General features: G+C 36.6%; 1 protein-coding gene across 1 annotated transcript in view; it reads right to left on the bottom strand.

Annotated features, from left to right (window-relative positions):
- Positions 1-23,628, bottom strand: part of ahr1b (aryl hydrocarbon receptor 1b) — a 42,653-nt gene that overhangs the window by 12,216 nt on the left and 6,809 nt on the right. Inside the window, exons 4-5 of the mRNA XM_079593167.1 lie at positions 5,490-5,605; positions 1,285-1,374 (exon numbers count right to left, since the gene is read on the bottom strand). Coding sequence (XP_079449293.1) covers positions 1,285-1,374; positions 5,490-5,605 — 206 coding nt within the window. The remainder of the gene's footprint in view (positions 1-1,284; positions 1,375-5,489; positions 5,606-23,628) is intronic.

Here is a 23,628-nt window from a genome sequence, read left to right as displayed (position 1 = left end):
TTATATATTTACAAACCTTTATATCAATCGCGATTAATTGATTTGACAGCACTACTACTGTGTATATAATATATATACATATATACAGTATATATATATATATATATAGTACTAGTGCTGTAAAATGAATGAATCTTTTATATATATATATATATATATATATATATATATATATATATATATATATATAAAAGAACAAAAGGAGGACAGTGTAAGCATAAAATAAATAAGTATAGTGATGCCACAGTTGGATAATTCATAAGTAAATTATGATGAATTGGATTACACCGTGCCAGACTGAATCTCAGAGTAAAGCCTATTTGATTAAGCTCATTCAATTTCTACTGCATTCAAGCTGCTCCTCGAGAGACACCGCAGTATTATTCAGTATTAGGCAGATCTGATGGGTATATGTGTGTGTGCTAAGAATAGAGATGAGAAGTATGGAATGATTATCCAACAGCTGAGCCTGACGTCATTTCGATTCTGGGAATATGTACGTGCAGGGGATACTTATCAATCAGATTAAAAACTGTGTCCTGACCTTAGTTACAATGTGAACAGACGAATTACATGCCATGCAAAACTTGTTACATCACGCCTAATTTGGAAATAATTTAGCTGCATAAGCATCCTACTTCAAAATAAAGGCCAATTCACACTAAAAGAAATGCAACAAAGCATATTTGTTTCCACTTTTTAAAATTTTGTGTCGGAACATAATATAGAGAAACATTTTTCATTTCAATATGTTTAGTTAATATTTCATGAAGAGATAAACAGCATTATCCAATCCCAAAATTCAGGTTCCAATGATATATAATGTATATTGGATTAGTATTATAACAGTGACTGTATGATAAATACAGAATCGCTATGTCTGAAATCAAATACTTCCCTTCTATATACTGTATTATGCACAAAACAGTGTACGCCAAAAGAGTAGTGTGTCAGAATACATAGTATAGACGTATAGACTTCCGGCGAGATTCTGAGGTGTGCATTCGATGGACACTTTACTATACCATGAGGCCACGGGAGAGGATTTATGAATGGCAATGAAGCAACGCAACTGACTTTGGAAGGTCACGTGACAGTAACAACATGACGGATGTAGTATGTCCGAATTTCATTTATACTCCTATTCATACTATATAGAGCTCACTTTTTTAACGATCGAGAAGTAAATTCAAATTCAAATGTAGAACCTACCTACTCAGACAGTACGTGATTTTGGACGCAGCGAATGTGTTTATGTGAGAGACTGTTGAGAAGGATAATTACCTGGTGGAATCCTAAATAATCCTGGATGGTGTGAGAACAGTAGAAAACGATCCCCTCAGAAGTGATCACCAACACAAAGCCATTGAGCGCCTGTGACCATACATGAACGAACAAAGAAACAGAAAATAAAACTATTAGTTTACTGGTCATTATGGGTCAGATTGACAACCTGCTTTTAATGAAGGACTAGTTTGATTCTCTGTGCGTTTCTTATTTGTTTGTGTGCTTAAAGAGCCCTAAAATGGATTGACAAGTATAGTTTTACTTCCTGTGTTGATGTATTTCCTGTTAAAACAGGAAGTTGGAGTGGGCCATATCAAACGACAATTTTCAATGGGCATTTGTTTACGTTACATTTATCATAATTTACCTAGGTGTTGTTCAGGTACAATTTAACCAGGAAGAGCAACATTTTCCCAGAAGAAAAATATTGTACATTTTAACTGCTTATATGCGCTATCACTGTAAAAAAAGCCAATCCAACATTGTTTCAACTTTTAAAAGTATGTGTTCAAGCTTGACTTAAAATATTAAGTTTAGTTAACTTTAGTTTAGTTTGGTTAAGTTGGATATTTAAGTTATCTCAACAAATTTTAACTAATCGCAGCCACATTTTTTACAGTGTACAAGTAAAGATATCTGCATATGATGGCGGACGGCTGACAGATGTGCATTAAAAGCCACAAAACTTCAATCTTGATTTCAAGTGAACTTTAGCCGTATAAATATACACTGATTTCTGTTTCACAGGTAAGGGTTTTGCAGTTATAAAACCTTTGGAGGATGCAAACACTCAATTTTTCATTTAAATGATTTTATGATTTATGATTCACATAAAAATAAATAAAAAACTAGCCAAGAATCGCAAGAATTTTGGTTACAATTACAAATAACCAATGCTACACAAAAACAAAAATATGAAGACTATTAATAAACAGAAACTAATGATTAAACATACTTGGAATCAGTGAACAATGACATGAAGAAAGAACAACTTCAAAATAAAAGCCCCATTTTACAAGTTCTAAAACAACTTGAATTGATATCCATTAAGAAATATTAGCTACAGTATATGCGTGTTGTGTGCAAAGAAAAACAAATGGATCATGCTAAACCAGCCAAATATTGACTACATTAAAAAAAAGCGGTATTACTGTAGATTTTGATTTAAAAAAAAAAACACAGACAATTATTGAGAAAGTAAATATTGTCCATTTCATGCTGTCATTAAATACTTTGTGTGAGCAAGTGCTCTTGTGCTGTGTGTATTTTTGTGGAGGGGAATTTACAGCTCATCACCATCTGGTGGGCTCTGAGTGTGGATCTGTGTGATTATAGTAATCTGATGCATCGACAGCACAGACACTACAAAAACAAACATTTACTGTAAAAGTCACTGTAAAAAAAACACACTGTCGATAAAAGCCAAGAGCACTGGCTGTGAACTGGTAATAAAGGTTAGACCAAGTGTGGACAGTCTAGTGTCTTCATTAGAATAAATGAATTAACAAATGCACAATACATATTGATACATTCATATAGTGCATTTATTTGAATACAAGTACCCAGAAGGCTCTTAAATATAAAATAAAAACTAAATTAGCACTAAATTCTAAAAGCCTGGCTAACATTATAAGTTGACATCAGGGGAGAAATATATACTGCTAAAACACTATAATATTGTTGAAAATGGTTCCTTTCATAACAGTTATAATAAGATGACAAACTCTGCATCCTCTGGGACTTCCGTCTGAGCGTAAATAACGGCTCTCTTGAAATCCTATCAATGTTTTATGTAGGCTGTGCTTATATTTGTGTTGCAAACATACTGATCTAGAACCACTCTCTGCTTTCTAAATGCAAACCGAATCCTATAAACTAACATGATATGATGAGGCAAAAAGCAATACATCACGAGAAATAATCTCTTCCACGTTAATATACGATTGTCTTTGCCAGATTATATGCACACAGAAATGTGCTGCAGTATTATAACATAAAGCAATAAGCCACAAGATTCAGAGTGCGTAACCCCATCATAAGTCGAACAGCAGTTTTAGGGGTTATATCTTCCAGCGCCCCTCTCAACTGCTTGAACATCTGCATTGTAAGCCAACACACACACACATACTCATTTATACATGCACACCTGGTCCAAACACACTCAGAAAACACGACCAAATAGCAGCACTCAGTATAAATATTTCGGCTTGTTGGTCGGCAGAACAGCCCACACTGGGCTCTCGTGGGGCAGGAGGGGGAGGGGGGCAGCAGTCAGGAAGCATTACTATCAAATATGTACCACTGCATCATTCACAGTCCAACACACACAACTATACACAACACAGGGGAGTGAGTGAGTGAGTGTGAGAGAGAGAGAGAGAGAGAGAGAGAGAGAGAGAGAGAGAGAGAGAGAGAGAGAGAGAGAGAGAGAGAGAGAGAGAGAGAGAGAGAGAGAGAGAGAACGGCAGTGGTAAAAGAGAAGATAGATAGATGGATAGATGGATAGATAGATAGATAGATAGATAGATAGATAGATAGATAGATAGATAGATAGATAGATAGAATGATTGATAGATAGAATGATTGATAGATAGAATGATTGATAGAATGATAGATAGAATGATAGAATGATATAACGATAGATAGATAGATGGATAGATAGAGAGATAGATAGATAGATAGAGAGAGATAGATAGATAGATAGATAGATAGATAGATAGATAGATAGATAGATAGATTGATAGATATAATTGAGGAAGGAGGGAGGCAAGGGAGGGAAGGAAGGAAGGGATGGATCGATAAAAGAAATGTAAGGAAAACAGACAGGAAAAAAGGAACGAGGGAAAACGAGTAAAAAATGAAGGGACATTAAGGAAGGAGGGAAGGAAGGAAGAGAAAGAAGATGACAGAAAAATATGAAGAATAGAGCATGACAGAAAGGAAGGCAGTAACGTGTCAGGAAGGAAGGGATATAAATGAAGGAGGAAAGGAAGACAAGAGTAAAGGCAGGAAGAAATAGACAATAATTAAGAAAGGAGGGAAGGAAGCAAAGCGTAAAGGAAGAAAAATAATAGGCAAAAGGAAGGAAGGAAGAAAGAAAGAAAGAAAGAAAGAAAGAAAGAAAGAAAGAAAGGAAGGAAGGAAGGAAGGAAGGAAAGAGAAAGACAAGAGTAAAAGCAGGAAGAAATAAACAAGAATTAAGGAAGCAGGTAATGAAGGAAGGAAGAAAGAGATGGATTGATCAAATAAATGTAAGGAAAAACAGACAGGAAGAAAGGAAAGAAGGAAAGGGAGAAAAACAATGAAGGGACATTAAGGAAGGAAGGAGGGAACGAACGAACGAACGAACGGGTAAAGGTAGAAATTAAGGAGGAAGGAATGAAGGAAAGAAAGAAGACAAGCATAAAGGCAGGAATAAATAGACAAGAAGGAAGGAAGGAAGGAAGAAAGGAAAGAAGGAAGGAAGGAAGGAAGGAAGAGACTGACCGATAAAAGAAATGTAAGATAAAAGAGACAGGAAGAAAAGAAAGAAGGAAAATTTGTTAAAAAAATGAAGGGATATATACATGAAGGAAGGAAGGAAGGAAGGAAGGAAGGGAGGAAGGAAGGAAGGAAGGGAGGGAGGAAGGGAGGAAGGAAGGAAGGAAGGAAGGGAGGGAGGGAGGGAGGAAGGGAGGAAGGAAGGAAGGAAGGAAGGAAGGAAGGAGACAAGAGTAAAGACAGGTAGAAATAGACAAGAATGAAAGAAGGAAGGAAGGAAGGAAGAGATGGATTGATCAAAGAAAATGCAAGGAAAAATAGAAAGGAAAGAAGGAAAATGAGTAAAGAAAGGAAGGAAGGAAGAGAATGTGAGAGCATGGATAAGGAAATGAAAAAGTATAGACGTGAGTGGACAGGTGGTTCAAACTTCTCAGAACTGCTGTGACAGGATGGACAGAGCGAAACTTTCAAAGTAAAAAAAAATTATAGAATACTTTTACCTCTTATTTTATCCTTCCTTTATAATACATGAGAGCTCTGTCTGTGCATTATTCATGCCTAAGTGTCTGAAACGAGAACAAGGCTGGGCAGAAATAGCCTCTCCTTCCCTTTCTCCTTCCTTAAGGGCATAGCTTTAAATGACTCTTTATAGCATGCTATGAAGGCACAGGGACGCCATAAACATGTACACACAAACACACATGTGTGTTTTTACTCCTGACCTGTAGTAGGAGCTCTCCCTCATGCAGCCAGCCGTCAACCAATCCTGTTGCTTTACTGTTGTCACGGTTACCGTTGTTCGACGACAAACCATTGGAGTTGTGGTTTTTCAGTGCGACTGTTGACAGAAAGAGAAAGTTAAGTACAACTAAATTTAGTAGTGTTTGCTAAGTTAAACGTCACTATTACTTTTTGAACAAACCTCTACCCATAAAGGGATAGTTCAGCCTAAAATGAAAATTAAGTCATAATTTACACACCCTGGTGTTGTTGTAATGCCGTATACCCTTCTTTTATGGGACACAAAAGGAGAATAAAAATAAAAAAGTCCCACTCGCGCTCGTCCATATAATGGGAGTGAATAGCAAATGGCATCAAGCTTTTAAAAAGACACGAAAAGTATCAAAATGATCCCATGTGACACGTGCTGTCTATTCCAGGATATGGCATTAGGACAACACCAGGGTGAGTAAATGATAACTTAATTTTCAAGTAGGTGTAACCCTTTCTCAAACATATGAGGTTAGGGAAATAACACAATTCTCACATATTTACTTTTCGGAAGAAAAAAAGGCTCAAATGTTGCTCTTTTATAACTCATGAGACTTAGGCTAATGGAGATCTCATGCATTTCATTCACTTTGTCTCAGGTTTTTCTCACAAAATTCATTAAGAGAAATGTAAATAGACACAAATTAGAATTTTTTTTTACATACAATATACAGAGATATAAAATGAACATGGTTAGCATAGCTCACGTTGTCTTTGATGAGAAATATTTGTTTTCAAATTGAGATCTCTGACTATCTATAACAGATTTGACAAAATCTGAGACTTAAAGAAAACACAAGAATCAAAGCATAATGTTACAAGCAGGAGATGTCTTTTTTTATCTACATTTTATCTCACAGTAAAGGAGAAACAATTCAGATATCAAAGAGATCTAATTTGAGGTTCAGTTTAGTCCAATTATATTATATTCACTTCAAGATGACTTCAAGATATTCAAGAAGATGACTCAAAAATAACAGTTTTCAAACAGGTTTCCCACACACTCTGCCATTGGTCTGGCAGACAGAAAGCCCCGCCCCTAACTCACGCCATTGGTTGAGTCACTGTTGCCGTGCCAGGCTGGTAGGAAAGAGCAATGTTTTGCTAACCACAGAAACACCGTGTTTGAACTTTTCAAGGATCTCAACCTATAAATAGGTAACGTATTATTAAACTGACAAAGTATTTTAACATCCAAAAATCATTTGAATTGTTATTTAAGATTCATCTTACTTTCTTTTCAATGTATTTAGTATTTAATACGGTGCGCTCTAAAAAACGATTCTGTGCTGTTTTCATCTCGGCCAGTAATGGATTTGGTCTGTGTGTCCCTCTTTCAGGACAAGACAAACTCTTTTGAGCATTAAAGGAGAAACTGACCTACAAACGACAGGGGAAATGGAGAGAGACAGGCCAGGAGAACAGGGACACGGAAAGCTTTTTTCACTGAGAGAGAGAGAGAGAGAGAGAGAGAGAGAGAGAGAGAGAGAGAGAGAGAGAGAGAGAGAAGGGAAGAGGAAGCACTTCTCACTTGTGCGAACATACGTGGAAAACGCATTTGGGCACGGTGAGAGAAAGGTCACCTCGCTCTCGCTCATAACCACCTGGCAACAGCATAAGCAAACGTGTCATATTTTATTAGCATCTTGTGGCTTATATTATACCTGTGAAGTACTCAGCACAGTTTCGAACATTTGTTTATCGATATCGTCCAAAAACGTCCACAATAGCTGAACTACTACTTGCGCCAATTACTTCCATAACCGAAATCCCATTCAAGCAAATGCCTCTTGATGTCGTGCAAACTAGAATTTAAGTTCATTTGACGATTACATGTGGCTCCTTTTTATTCTCCTTTGCCAACCTCTGACCCTTTTTAATAGTCCTGACGCGCAACCTATCGTGACCCCTGACCCCTTCCGAGCCACGATGCAATGAGTGAAAATGAGGTTGACGTTATTCACTTAACATTAGGATCCAGTCAAGAAGAACATTTTTAACCTATATTTTTGTCGTTTTATTTTTTAATTATTATTTTTTTTAATCGTTTTAAGCGCAAATATGAATAAAACATGAATAAACAATTTGGTAAAGTGGTTATAAAAGTAATAAACTTAATTCATCAACCTGTTTAAATCCATTCCAACACAAAACGTCTTCACATATTTTGCCTGGACCCTCTAACCACTTTGTAATAAAGTGGTTCAACCACCGCTGCTTTAGTGTGTTTCCCATTTACCCTTCAAAAAGCCTCACTATGTACTCTGCTGTAAATAAGCGCGACCAATATCAGCGTTTACATACGCTACGGGAGCCAAAATCCTTTAACACTAACTCGTTGTAGGCCGAGGGCTGCGTTGAACAAAACATCACGTTAGGGGGGCACAACTATTTTTGTTTTTAAATTGATGTTTTTGTTAAATCTTGGTCTCCCCATGGAGAACTGATGCTCTTCTGGAGCTAATAAAGTCCAGAATCCGCTTTAATGCTGATGTTATTTTAATATCATTTATATATTATTATAGTATTTATTAATAGTATTTACTTTTAATTATATTTTATTTTATTTCAGCTTCATTTCAATTATCAAAAATAATTGTTTTAAAGTTTTAGCTTTAGGTAACCAACAACACTGGATTTAATGCCGCAATATTTGGGTAAAACAAAAGGGGAAACATTGAATTTACTAATTTCATTCGCGAGATATATAAATTAATTAATATTAATAAAGCAACAATATTGGCAATAAAAAAAAAAACTGATGTCTGTAGACAATACAAGTGAAATTGTACAATTCTTAATATTAATTTCAATACCACATTCAATTTCATTATTATTTTGAACACATAATTATTAATGTTCATATTTAGATATTATTATTTACATATTGTTTACAAATTAAAATAAACATTTTGATACATAACACGAATTTAGATATTATTATATATATTATAATTTTACACAACAACGAACGATGTACTCAAAATTTTCCTTTGCTTTTTTCATGTACAGACGACAACATTGTCAAAACGATCCCCGTACACACACATCGCTGCATTTTGCTGCCAGGCCAGTGGTTGGCCATTTCACTTTATAAAGAAACACTAAAGATTGACCTAGTATGACGTCAACCGTTTTCACAATTTTTTTTTTTTTGTAGTTTACACGGAGACGATAACGGTTTAGTTTTCAAAAACGTACACTTTGAAACCCGTTTTCAAAAGCTTGCGTTTTCGGGCCCCCAAAACGCCATTATCATTCAAATTAACGCGTACAAAGTTTAGTTTAAAATTGTGTAAATTAGCTCAAACATTTTCAGTAATTTTTCAAGGAGGTACACAGGAAGACCCAGTAAGTGTTTTTTTTTGGTCAATAAACTAGTTCGATAAACAATATAACAACACAATACACAACAATTGTTTTGTTTTTTTTGTCGGTTGTTTATAATCACTTTCCTTATTGTCTTGCCAAGGCAGCCATTTTGATGTAGTGCATTTGAATGTTCGCAAACAACCTTCACAGAGCATGTGCGCACTGAGCTATGCAAGTAGGCTAATGTAAAGTATCAGCCTGTCAATCACACAAATGTTTTCAGTATAGCATATTTCAGAAGATTAGGCTTTGTTATGAGCGTTACGAGCATAGTTAGCGGCAGTGATGAAAACAGGAGGCTAAGAGTGTTTCGGTGACCCTGACAATCCTTCTTATATGCTTCAAAGACCGACGGGATGTTTAAGGCCCTTTTCCCATGATCTTTAGCTCCTGTCTCATAGAGCTGGAGACAAAGGGTGAACAGAGACCCAACTGCACGCAACCACACCATGTATGCCAATGACACTGCAACATTTACACAAGCAAATGACCAACAAATAAACAAATGTACAACATCTATATATATAATGCCTATTTATAAGACCATTGCATTTTTTTGCATTGCAAAATAACCTTGATGGCGGAAACAGGCTTTATTTTCTTAAAGTCCGCTATAAGCACTTGAAATGAACATAACGTCGTCGTACATGAGGTGACAGATGAGTTAGCGATTCCCTTCGGAGGGGACTCAGAGGGTTTCCGGGCTGTTTCGCATGCTTGTGCTGTGGGGGTTTGACTGTGTTTATGTAGCGGGCCTATTGTGGGTCACTGCACATCGTGTCTCTGGGGACGGAGACTCTGGAAAACCTGCACTAAATGCTTTGGCTTGGTTTCTTGTGGTTTTACAGACGGAGTCCAAACAGCCGAGGGGAAATATGAATGAAGTAGTTCAAATGTCAGTATGATAAATGGGAAAAATAAAGAGTTACAATTGATATATGTATAAGACAAATGTCAGCACAATGTTATTTATTTTATTATCAACAGTAATTGATGATTCATTATTACAAAAATGATTAATTATAATGTTTTTTTTATTTGAACTATGTATGTATGTATATATATATATATATATATATATTATATACGTATATATATTGTACAATAATATTATATAACTATAACTACACACACGCACGCACGCGCGCACACACACACACACACACACACGCACACGCACACGCACACACACACACACACACACACACACACACACACACACACACACACACACACACACACACACACACAATTTCCAAACGTTTTGGGACGTTTGCCTTTACATGTACATGAACTTTAATGACATCCCATTCCTAATACGTAGGGTTTAATATGGAGTTGGCCCACCCTTTGCAGCAATAACAGCTTCAACTCTAATGGGAAGGCTTTCCACAAGGTTTAGGAGTGTGTTTATGGGAATGTTTGACCATTCAGGCACTGATGTTATACAAGAAGGTCTGGCTCGCAGTCTCCGCTCTAATTCATCCTAAAGGTGCTCTATCGGGTCGAGGTCAGGACTCTGTGCAGGCCAGTCAAGTTCCTCCACACCAAACTCGCTCATCCATGTCTTTATGGGTCTTGCTTTGTGCACTGGTGCGCAGTCATGTTGGAGTAGGAAGGGGCCATCCCCAAACTGTTCCCACACATTTGGGAGCATGAAATTGTCCATAATGTATTTGTATGCTGAAGCATTAAGAGTTCCCTTCACTGGAAGTAAGGGGTCAAGCCCAACCCCTGAAAAACACCCCACACCATAATCCCCCCTCCACCAAACTTTACACTTGGCACAATGCAGTCAGGCATGTACCGTTCTCCTGGAAACCACCAAACCCAGACTCGTCCATCGGATTGCCAGACAGAGAAGCGTGATCCGTCACTCCAGAGAACACGTCTCCACTTTTCTAGAGTCCAGTGGTGGCGTGCTTTACAAACACTGCATCCCACGCTTTGCGTTGCACTCGGAGATGTAAGGCTTGGATGCTCGGCCATGGAAACCCATTCCATGAAGCTCTACACACTGTTTTTGAGCTAATCTGAAGGCCACGTAAAGTTTGGAGATCTGTAGCTATTGACTCTGCAGAAAGTTGGCGACTTCTGCGCACTTTGCGCCTCCGCATGCGCTGACCCATCTGTGATTTTACATGGAGTTGCTGTTGTTCCCAATTGCATCCAATTTGTTATTATACCACTAAAAGTATATATATAGTTTATACATATATATATATATATATACACAGCTGAGGGAGATTTAAATAAAGAGATTTCACTAAATTTACATTTATGCATTTGGCAGATGCTTTTATCCAAAGCGACTTACATTGCATTTCAAGGTACACATTTACATTCTTATTAGTTCTTGCTTTCCCTGGGAATCGAACCCATGACCTTGACGTTGCAAGCGCCAACACTCTACTGTTTGAGCTACAGGAAAGCTTAATATCATCAAATGTAATATCTCATTCTTTCTAATGCTTGTTACAGCTGAAAGCATGTCAGAGGAAGGAGAGCTGTGTGGTGTCCTTTGTTTCGTGAGGAAGATAAAACCAGCGAACGAGAAAGGCATAGAAAGAAAGAGGCTATGTTGGGTATCAAATATTAACACACGAGCCCCTGAGCGGCGCGTCACGTGTTGATGACATCACGGCAGCAGATGTGGACGTCTGCGAGTGGCTCGAGGGATTGAGAAGATCAGGGAAGATTCTGCTGGGCCTGCTGAACGGAGCGCTCTAGATAGAGAGCGACAGCCAGCAAACGATAAAAACATCACAACAGACACGTCTCTTTGCGCACACAGATGAACGACTCGCAAGGAGAAGACTCGCCACACTCGCTCTCTCTTTCACTCCCTCCCCCAACATCTCAGTCAATTGTGGCTAAGCAAGTATTCTTACTGCTAAACGCTAGCGTAGCTAAACTCACTCATACAAACGCCTAAACAAAACAAACAAGCAATGTAAACTTGACACTAAAAACATTGCTACAGCTCGATATTTCATACAAGATTCAAATTTGTTAACGCTAATATAAAAGTATTAACTAAAAATGTAGCTAAAATGTAACTGTTTGATTTTAGGATCAGGTTTTTGTTGTCCAACGCAGTTAGCATGCTAGTCACATTAACTCTCAGGCCTAAAAAGAAACCCAGAAACAGAATTAGATGCCAAACCATCACTTATCTTCATATTAATCTTGCATAATATTATATTAATGATTCATTGATGAAGGGGTGGGATTGTGTCGCAGGTCAGGACAATGACCTCAATGACAGGTAGCAAGTGATGTAATGGTTACTGAATAATTTAAGATTGAGTATAAAGTTCTGGTATAACAATTTTTTTTATTCAATGTTTTAATTCACTCTGAATGAACACGTTAACTGTGACACGATTACAAGGTAAATCCTGATTAAATATTTAATTGATTGGCAGACCTAAAAATAGCAAGTAATATGTCAATAATAAAATCTAATATATATATATAAATTATAACAAAATAATATATTACCCTAAATTGTAAGTTATAATATGGAATTCACTGATATACGTTCACAGATGTGTGTTTATTGACTATATAATTGCAATTAAATATTTTAGTCAATTGATGGCCTTAAGAACAAAAATACATTTAGAAGGATGATGGATAAAATAAAAATGCATACAAAATAAAAAATACATTTGCCCAACTAAGAATTGCATAAAATAAAACGGATAAATTCCTCCCACCATCCCCTCTACAGGTGAGGGGTCCTCAGCTAGCGATATATAGAGCAGAATCATTAGTGTGCATGTTTCTGTCTAACAGCTGGATACCAGCGAACAACATCTGTCTCCTTTACAGAAACACTGCAGAAAGCCAGCTGTAGTCACAAAACACACACACACACACACACACACACACACACACACACACACACACACACACACACACACACACACACACACACACACACACACACACACACACACACACACACACACACACAGTTAGAAATATAATGTACATGTACACAGCGTGTTCATCCACTGGATATGCTTCTAACTGTGTGTGTGTGTGTGTCTCCCCAAAGCAGAAATCTCATCCACATTCCGATCTATTGTAGTGTGACAGCGGGGCGGCAATGTGTGGAAACGCATCAAACAGAGACGGAGGCTCGATCAGGGGCTGCTTATGGATTTTTCCGCCTTCTCTACTGTCGTTTTATTGCTGTAATTACCTAGAAAAACAGAAACACTCCTGATTATAATACAACTGTTTGTTGGCTGCACTAAAGCTTACTGAGATGCAATAAGGAAATTAATTTAATGGGTTTTAGGGAGTTTTTCTTTCTTTTGGGGGGGGCGACAAAATAATATAATTAATCACAATTAATTGGTTAACACAGCTTGAAATATCCAAAATAAATATACATTTATAAAATAGAATAAATTAGGCTAACAAGAGTACTCTGAAATTCAATTGATGTGCATTGACGGATGTGCGTATATCAAATTTACAATGGCAAGTAAATATATATATATATATAATTTGACAACCCTAAAAATAATAAATAAAAAATAATAGAAAATTATAAAATCAATAATACATTAACACAAATTTTAAACAGATTTGTGTATATCATCTATAATATTTTATATAGTGATATAAAATCAAATTTTTTTTAAAGTATTTTAATCGACTGAAAGCCTTAAATATTATGCTAAAACAAAATAAGTGTGCATATTAAATATATAATGCCAAATAAATATATGAATAAAATGACAGCCCTAAAAATAATCAATAAATAATAAACTCAATAACACATTAATACCTACATAAAACACAGATTTGTGTGTATCATCTATAAAAATCACAATTTTTATAAAAAGTATTTTAAATTGATTGATAGCCCTAAAAATCAGTATGCATATCAAATATTTAATGCAAATGAAATATATGAATCAATTGACAGCCCTAAGAATTATACATAATAAATTTAATTAATAAGAAAATAAATGATAATAAAATAATAATAAATAAATAAAACAATAATAATAACAATACATTAAATTAATAAAAAATGTTAGTTGAGTTTTGTTGAATTAAATTGACATGCATTCACATTTTTTTGACAGCCTTAAAAATAATAATAAATGAATGAATTCATTAACATAAAAGTATAATAAATTAATCAATTATCCTAGATGTTACATGCCAAATTTGAATAAAAGAGGTTTAGAGGTTTGTTGAAACCATGAAACGTTGAGCGTTGTGCAATTTATTCAGCTTTATCAACCACCGCTCGCGTAGTCAAGAAATAGTTTGGCAGGGTCAAAGAATGAAACGGGTCCAAAAGATGTCGATTCCCATTTAAAACGAGCTGTAAAGATGTGAACCTTTGGCTTCAATTAATACATCACAGATGTTCAAGCACTTCAGTAACAGAGTGTTTTTCATTCCATTAGATCAAACTACTGGAGTCATAAATTCATATTTGTTGACATCACCATGGTATCTGATCTATAAACGGATCAAACTTGAAATATCTACATTGGCCTTGACTGGGAGCCATCTAGCTCTTCAAATACAAATGCATTTAGTCTGTCTGTCCAAATAAATGGACAATTAAGCTCAGATGTGAACCGTTCCAAACGGGATTTCTGTTATGTGGCAATTCAGCGTATCTGATCCAGCGAATTTGATTACATCACAGCTCACACCATTCCTGGAAAAGCAGATGAACAAACAAAACCACACACAAATATTCACAAGAGGAGATCTTAGAATTAGCGAGGCATTAAGTGCAGCAGTTACCTTTAAAAACCCTTAAATACCATGCATGCTATATTCCCTCCAAGTGAATTAACCAGACTGCCACCTAACCAAGACATTTAACACCAAGTTATGCCATTCCAGTGGTTATTTCTGAGAAGATGGCTGCCATGATCATTAAAGCAAACCCGCCACATAGCATGTAGCTAACCATTAGCATAACACAATGTTTTAGCCAAGCTTCAGATTTAGTACAAAAGACAAAGAGAAAAAAACTATACGCTATACACAATATATTTCAAACGAACATCATTAAAAACAAACGACAGTTGTCAAGTAGCCAAAAGACACGAAGTACAGCCTAACGCTTGGATCCATCAACATTGAAATTTATAGGACTTAGCTTAGCTTTAGCTGTCTTTAGTTGTGCCAAACCAGCTAAAATGACCAGCGCATGAGCTCACATTGTGATCGTAACACTAAAGTACCTAATAAAATGAAATGAATGTGAGGAAAGAGTAGAGTTACGTTTTCCCCGCTGCTTTTAAGTATGAACATGTGAAACAAATTTAAGGAACTATCTAAGGGCTAAAGGGTTTCTTTATTTGCTGCGAAAGCATGGATTAGACAATGGACAATATTCCACATTAAAAACACAGATGGAGAAAATAAAATGTATTATATAAAAACAAAAACAAATCCTGCAAACATGGAAATGAAATAGATTCAATAAAACAGAAGCTAATCAATAAATCATATTTAAATAGATGATTTGACTTGATCTGTTTAAATACTTCCATTTTGTAAATTCTTAATACATTTCTTGACAGCTTTATGAAAGAAAAAAATAAATAGGTTTAAAAAGATACTTCAATAGCTATCTTCAAATTCTTATTATTGTTGTTGAAACACATTATAAAATCTTAAATAAAAAAAGTATATAATAAATGTATGAACATTTATGATGCTATTACTATTAGTTATAAAGTCAGAATTGCATGATATAGGCCTAAATTCGCAATTCTGACTTTTTCTCTCTCGCAATTGCAAGTTTATGTCTTGCAATTTTGACTCATTTTATATTTGTGAGATATAAAGTAGCAGTTGTGAGAAAACAGGCCGGTCACACAGAATGCGTTTTTTCCATTCCAATGCCCTACTTCTCCATTGTTTTTCTATGTAAATGCACGCTAAACGAACGTGTATAACCATTGTGCTCGCGTCTTTTGCAGCGTCTTGCGCATAACGGTGCGGATCCACTTGTTTACCGCTATGGATGTGGTTTTGAGCCAGCGGCGAATGTTGAACAAAGGACTTCCCCCCGTCTCCATGTGCTCTACTTCTATTGGATAGTCGCGTCGCGTTCAACGGATTAATTTGCATAAAGATGGGCATCGGCCAGCTTTTTTGACGCTTTTTTTTAGTTTTTCAAATGCAGCGCCGCCTTTCCGGAATGCTTAGCGAGTGCATCAAAGTCGCATGACGTCACCCATAGGAATAAAGTGGAGTGCGGCGCGACAGAAGTGTCGCACGGACAAGTGGATCTGCACTATCACAGCGTAACAACGCGGTGCTCAAGTTAAACTTTTAAAAAATGCATCGCGAAACCTTGGGCCCTATCTTGCACCCAGCGCAATTGACTTTGTACACCGACGCATGTATCATTCCTATTTTGCACCCGCGCACAGCGGACTTTTCCCTCCACAGACACACGTCGGTAAATTAGGGAATGAACTTGCGCTCGCGGGGGCGGTTCAGCGCAAAGAGGAGGTGTGTTCCGGCGCAAAAGTTCCCTGGTGCTATTTTCCAGTTTTAGAAAGCAATTGCGCCACTGACCAGGAAAAAAACAGTCTAAAGACAGTGGCGCGTTGCGCGTTAGTGATATGGTATTTTAAGGATGCGTGCTTGGCCATAATGTAGCGTGTTAACGCGCATCCACTTTGATTCTCTAATAATTATAAAGTCAAGTCAAGTCACCTTTATTTATATAGCGCTTTTTACAATACAGATTGTATCAAAGCAGCTTCACAGTGATAACATGAAAATAATACAAAACGTCCACCTTTAAGGCAGATCTAATATAAACAGACGCAGCAGTTTTCATTTTTGCAAATCATACATTATTACAAGGAAAAAAATTAACACACGAGGGAAATCATTGTTGTGTCCGTGAAGATGTGTAAAAGATCTATCTAGATTAAAAAAAAAAAAAATCTAGATTAGGCTACACATTTACCCAAATTATACGCCTGTTTAACCGAAGCTAATTTGGGTGGGTTTCTCCCATCATCCCCAATGTCACTTCTCTGTGTTTTACGGCCCTGACGAGAACGTCGGTCTCCTTGGCTGTGAACTACTCCTGGCGTGCGCTGGCAAACCCGCCGTTATAATAGCAATCCGCCATGGAACAAGCGCGCCGGCTCTTAAAGGGAATGTGAGAGGACGGTCTGATTGGTTTATTTCACGTTACGCCCAAACCACACCTATGAATAATGAAGCTACTTCAGACCAACCCCTTTTAGATTTGTGCCAGGTGCAAGAGTCATTTATCCCGCCGGGAAAATAGCAACAGCGCCGGGATCCGCCCACAAAGCTACTTGCGCTTTGCGCTTTGACACCTGCGTTTCAGATCGTTAAAATAGGGCCCCTTGTGTTTTTCCCCCATTCCACTGCCCGCGCCTCGCGCAATTTTCTAGAAAATTTTTCGAAGCAAAAACGCGTTCTGTGTGAACGAGTAAACGCTATTTACATCTCAGAAACTCTTGCTTTACCAAGGCAATGACTGATCTATTTGTATTAGAAGATCCCAAAGAGTGGCCGTTATCAGACCCACAGTGGTAAATGAAACCAGATGGGCCGGATCGGCACACAATGGAACGGATAAGCAACGAGAATGTTTTGGCTCGACAGTGGAAAAGTGGCTAAAGAGTTTTACCAAGGAGGAACAGAAAATGTCTGATGAAAATAAAGCGACAAGGAAAAAGTAGAGGTGGAAGATCAAATACTTGAAGGTACAAGTACGTGTGGCACACAGTGCAATGTACGAAATCCAGTGTGAAACTGATTTTGACACATCAGACCATCAGACAAACACAGCTCCTCTGGCTCTAATGGGAAGTAGTTTCTTTACTAGCGGTCGAAATGTCCTCATACTCATTCAACTGTCGACGTGCTGATTGGAAACAAAAACATTATTTTTCCTCTAAGCAGCTCACGGAGCCCCGCCCACATTTTCTCAGCCAAACTCCATCAGCTCTCTCTTTTTTCCTGACGTGAAGCAACCTCACCTCGTTTGGCCAGGGGTTCAAAAGTTCATGGCTGCCAGACTGTTTTTGCAGGCCCTCTTTCGTTTCTGTCTTGCCCTCCCCTGTTCTCTCGCTTTTTCAAAGGGATCTCGGCATGAATGTAAGTGGATTAGCTCTGGAGTTGTTCTACCAAAACACTTTCATCTGGCAACGTTCGTTCATGGCTCGTTCACGACTCATCGAGACGAGGAAGGCGGGAGAGAGAGAGACGAGGTGTCATGACTGCTATTAGAGATTGTAGATATGGTGAGAAAGAAAGTCAAACAGGTAGATACAAATATGGATGGATAAGATAGATTATCAGGAAGAAACAAAAAGAACAGTGATATACATAGACAAATAGATAGATAGACAGACAGACAGACAGACGATAGATAGATAGATATAGATAGATAGATAGATACATCGTCAGATGATAGATAGATAGATAGATAGATAGATAGAGAGATAGATAGATAGATAGATAGATAGATAGATAGATAGATAGATAGATAGATAGATAGATAGATAGATAGACAGACAGAGAGATAGACAGACAGATGATGAATAGACGAAATCCACTCCTCTCCACTCTGACTTCAAACAACCGGAACTGGACAAATACTCTGATTCATTCTGAACTTCATACACTGTTCACTCATTGGCCAGAGGAGAACTGGCCCCCGACTGAGCCTGGGTTCTCCCAAGGTTTTTTTCTCCCTTCTGTCACCTGATGGAATTTTGGTTCCTTGCCACTGTTGCCTTGCCTTCTGGCTTGCTTAGTTGGGGACATTTAATATTCAACAATATTATAGATCTGCCTTTAAAGGTGGATGATGATGAAATTATTTTTTGTATTATTTTCATGTAATCACTGTGAAGCTGCTTTGATACAATCTGTATTGTAAAAAGCGCTATATAAATAAAAATGACTTGACTTGACTTGACGAAAGATAGATAGATAGATAGACAGATTGACAGAAAGAGAGAGAGAGAGATAGATAGATAGATAGACAGATATACAGAAAGATAGATAGATAGATAGATAGATGATAGATAGATAGATAGACAGATATACAGAAAGATAGATAGATAGATAGATAGATAGATAGATAGATAGATAGATAGATAGATAGATAGATAGATAGATAGATAGATGATAGATAGATAGATAGACAGATATACAGAAAGATAGATAGATAGATAGATAGATGATTGATAGATAGATAGATAGACAGATATACAGAAAGATAGATAGATAGATAGATAGATAGATAGATAGATAGATAGATAGATGATAGATAGATAGATAGACAGATATACAGAAAGATAGATAGATAGATAGATAGATAGATAGATAGATAGATAGATAGATAGATAGATAGATAGATAGATAGACAGACAAAAAAAGAATGTAATTAAAATACAAAATATCTCCATCTTTTTTTCCGCACAGATCATGCGCTCTGCCTGAACTCTGGTCACTGAGTTCAGTAAAGTCTATCAAATCCAATTTAAAAGGCAAAGGAGCTTCTCATCTTTTAACTCTATAACCTTTTAACACCAGGATGTCAATTAGGCTATTCTGAGTCCTAGAGACGTTAAACTCCACCATCTCTGAACAAAAGCCAGCTTTGTTTGCTGTTCTTTGTGCAATTCACCCTTTCAGTAGCTTAAGGGCCCCAATGAGTCGATGCAAGTGTGTTTTGGTGAACAGTAGAGCGTTTCCTGATACACAAACACTAATCCAAGATAAAGAGCCTCCTAAAAGGCATTGGATCGGACCACCACGGTGAAAGGAAACAGACACACTTTCTTGAACTGAAGAGAGTGTCTAATTTGTCTCTCACTGCGGAGAAAATTCTTGCTATTGTATGAATGGGGCGCCTAGCAACCGGCGACGGGGGAAATACAAAAGGACAAAGAAGAAAAAGTGTGCCAATTCATGAGAGAAAAAGAAAGAAAGCTTTGGGTATGACGGCACGAGATCTTATAAACACTGCATTAAGACTACAGAAATTCCCCTCATGGCAATTTTTTTTTAGTGTTTTTGTTTGTAATTAAACACGTGTATATATGTTTAATCGTAACTCATATATTATCATAATTTATTAATACAAATTTTGTATATATATATATATATGTAATATACATAAATAATGATAATATATGAGTAACGATTAAATATATATGTACAAGTGTGTTTAATTTTTATTAATTATATGAGTCAGCATGCAAATTTTATTTTATATATATTTTTTTTAATCAATTGACAGCCTTGGAACATCTAATTTTCCTTCAAAAATCAGGTTGTCATGACATGGTCAATCTTTGTTAAACAAAATGTCGCGGCAAGTGATGTTCGGGTGTTACGGTTATATAATATTAGGGATTTTCTAATAGTTAGCGAAACAGTATTTACCTCAACTTCAGAAGCTAAGTGAAGTGTGACATAATCTGCTTTAAAAGCAGTGACAACTAGTCAAGAAGAGATGTTTGCAGAAGACGTTTTGTGGAAAATGCGATCAGAGGTCGGTTTTGGCAAGGAGGCTGATGATTAGTGGAGAGATCTTGTAAAGCTACTAATTGTGCTAATACACTGGCCAGACTGGACTAATGTTTACGCTTAGCAGGGATTTCTGTCTTACTCCAAAACATCCCTTTTCACTCCGGATGATTACTTTACTAAGAAAGAAAGAGTGAGTCAGTCAGTGAGACTATCGTATTCACAATATTTCATATTAACTATTTACTTTCTAAACTCATAAAACAACTCTATACAAAACACTTCAATTATATAAAATAATAACAATAGTAACAACAAATAATAATAATAATATTATTTAATATTGCTGTGCCTAATGAGAGAATGTGAATTAGTGAACTTGGCATATCAAGTATAATATAAATCACAGAAATGCCTGCCAGTGTTCAAACTAAACAAAACAAAACAAAGAAATGCCTGCCAGTGTTTAAACTGAATTAAATAAAGAACAAAACACAAAAAGAAATACCTGCCAGCCAGCGTACAAACAGAACAAAAAAACAAATGCCTGCCAATGTTCAAACAAAACAAAACAAATCATTAAACAAAATAAATGCCTGCCAGTATTCAAACAAAACAAAACAAAGAAATGCCTGCCAGTGTTCAAACAAAACAAAACAAAGAAATGCCTGCCAGTGTTCAAACAAAACAAAACAAAACAAAGAAATGCCTGCCAGTGTTCAAACAAAACAAAACAAAACAAAGAAATGCCAGCCAGTGTTCAAACAAAACAAAACACAAAACAAAAGAAATGCCTGGCAATATTAATCGCCAAGCTCAACTATATGATAATAAACACATTTCGGTCATGCAACCCCAACAACGAGCTATGTGTAAACAAAAATGCCACAAAATCAATAAAACACATATATTGTGATACGTTTCCCCTTGACATAGGGCATAGGAGTTTAGGACTACAATATCCTGATCTCGGATGACGAGAACTATCTTCTAAACCAAAAATAAGTAACTCTGAAAAACTATGTCCGCAATCGAAACCATACACATAAATGTGATAATCCCTTTAATACGCTTACAATCACAGCGCTGTTTACATCTAAGTGTATTTTAAGCCAAAGATTAAAACAACACAACACTGTTGTTGCGGCATTGAACTAAACAAACCGCAGGCATCTGATTCTCTGGGAACGTCTAATGACACAATGAATCATTCTAATCGGCGCTCGACTAATGAATGCTGGCAAGACATCGACGAGGCAATAAAACGAGGGAATAAATTCACGTGTTTTTATTTGCGTTTAATAAATGTCATAACCATAAGCTTTCCATAAATCAGTAGAGACCTGCCAAGATGGAGTTCACAATCCACTATCCATCATGGCGTAATTAATGTCCCGCTCGCTCATCTCCTTTGCTTTCATATGAGTCAGACTTCCCATGATGCAGCTCTTCTGAGACGGACCAGGGCACAGCACTTTTTTGCGGGTCTTTTTATGCTCTTCAAAATGACCAAAATCATACCCACTTTTGCTGTTGTACAGTATGCAAACTGAGTGAACCCATTTGATTCATGTGCATATTTTGCAGTACGCTAGCCTTGCATGCTAAATTAATTCAAAAATGAACCAAAAACTTGAGATGTACGGTAACATCCTAGCTAAATCACACCCTTCCGTTGTATGTCACATTTATTTTCCCAGATATCCTTCTGGAATTAAAAATAGGATTATTAAAAAACAGGCAAAAATGCTAAGAACCTTGGATGAGGAGAGATAAAGAAATAAACAGAGAGAGATAGGGTAAAAAAAAAAGCACTTTTCAGTGGCTAAAGTTGATCAAAATGAAGAGCTCCTCTGATGCCATCTGGTTCTCAATCCTAATTCTTAGGTATCCGGCATGCATACAAAGATTAAGGATTGCCCCGCGTTAACCTGGCTATACAAATAATCACAAAAAAAAAATCTTCTAGGCGGAAATCGGAATCCCAATGTGGCATTGGAATTAAGCTTTCATGGGTAATTCTAAGTCTAATCTTTTTTTTTAAATGTTTACTCATTTTTGAAATCGCCAGAATTATTTATTTATTTGTTCCTTAATTGATGTATGTATTAATTAATTAATTCATTCATTCATTAATTCATTCCCAGAATGATGATTTTTGGCCGCAGAAGTATTATTTATTTGTTTAATCTTTATTTAATTATAGCCAAAATGACAAATGTTGGTCACAGAAGTATATTTTTTTGGTATATATATATATATATATATATATATATATATATATATATATATATATATATAAATATATAAAACCCCCCAGAAAACTCCCCAATATAACAAAAAATCTAAGCAAATAATTTGTCCGTAGCATTACTATTCCTAATGCATGAGACCAATTGAGTGCACATGAAGACAGAAAAACAGAATTAAAGATATATATAGTAGACTCCAGAATTTAGCTCAATTTCCCAATTCTTACAGGCATTTTACAGAATGTAATATTCACACGTCAGATAGCATTTGCTCTGTTTACTCATAACAAATAATGTTTTATTTACGCATAACAAATTATGTTATGTTTCGCTGAAGGATAGAAGAGAGAGGGGGAATGTTACCGCTGGTTCCATGACCCCGAGTTGAAGACTATAAATAGAGTCAGAAAGAGAGAGAGAAAACAACACTAAGAAGTGCACTAAGAAGATGAGCGAGTCTAATGGGGTCTTGTTTTAGTCGCCGTCTCTCCGATAACACAGAGCGCTTCCTGAGGCATTATAAGTGCTGCAAACACTGACCTACATTCAGTCATACAAAAGTCCCTCCCTCCCAGATGAGGCCTTCGGAAAGCGTGTACGCTGATCCAGAGTCAGTCGCTAAGCATATTTCACAAAAAGGTTTGATTTCTCAGTGATATTGTACATGATTTGTAATGACGGATACCAAGTATCGTTAAAATAAGCCAAAGCATTGTGGAGATACAGTGTCATGTCCGTTTTTCCGTGTTCTTCGTCAAATTCATTGAAGAGCTGCAAGAATGTTTATCAAAAAGAATTTAATAACTTTTTGCTAGAGGGGTCTGATGATGATCTGAGGCAATTTTGGTGAAAATCATACGAAGGGTCCTATCATAGTGTTTTTTGCTAGTTTTTGCTAGCCTTATCATTTTCACGTCCTGCGCCACGT

The sequence above is a fragment of the Phoxinus phoxinus genome, assembly GCF_949152265.1.
Source record: "Phoxinus phoxinus genome assembly, chromosome: 20".
Lineage (NCBI taxonomy): Eukaryota > Metazoa > Chordata > Actinopteri > Cypriniformes > Leuciscidae > Phoxinus > Phoxinus phoxinus.
The sequence above is the reverse complement of the archived record's forward strand: the minus strand, read 5'-3'. Positions and strand labels throughout refer to the sequence as shown.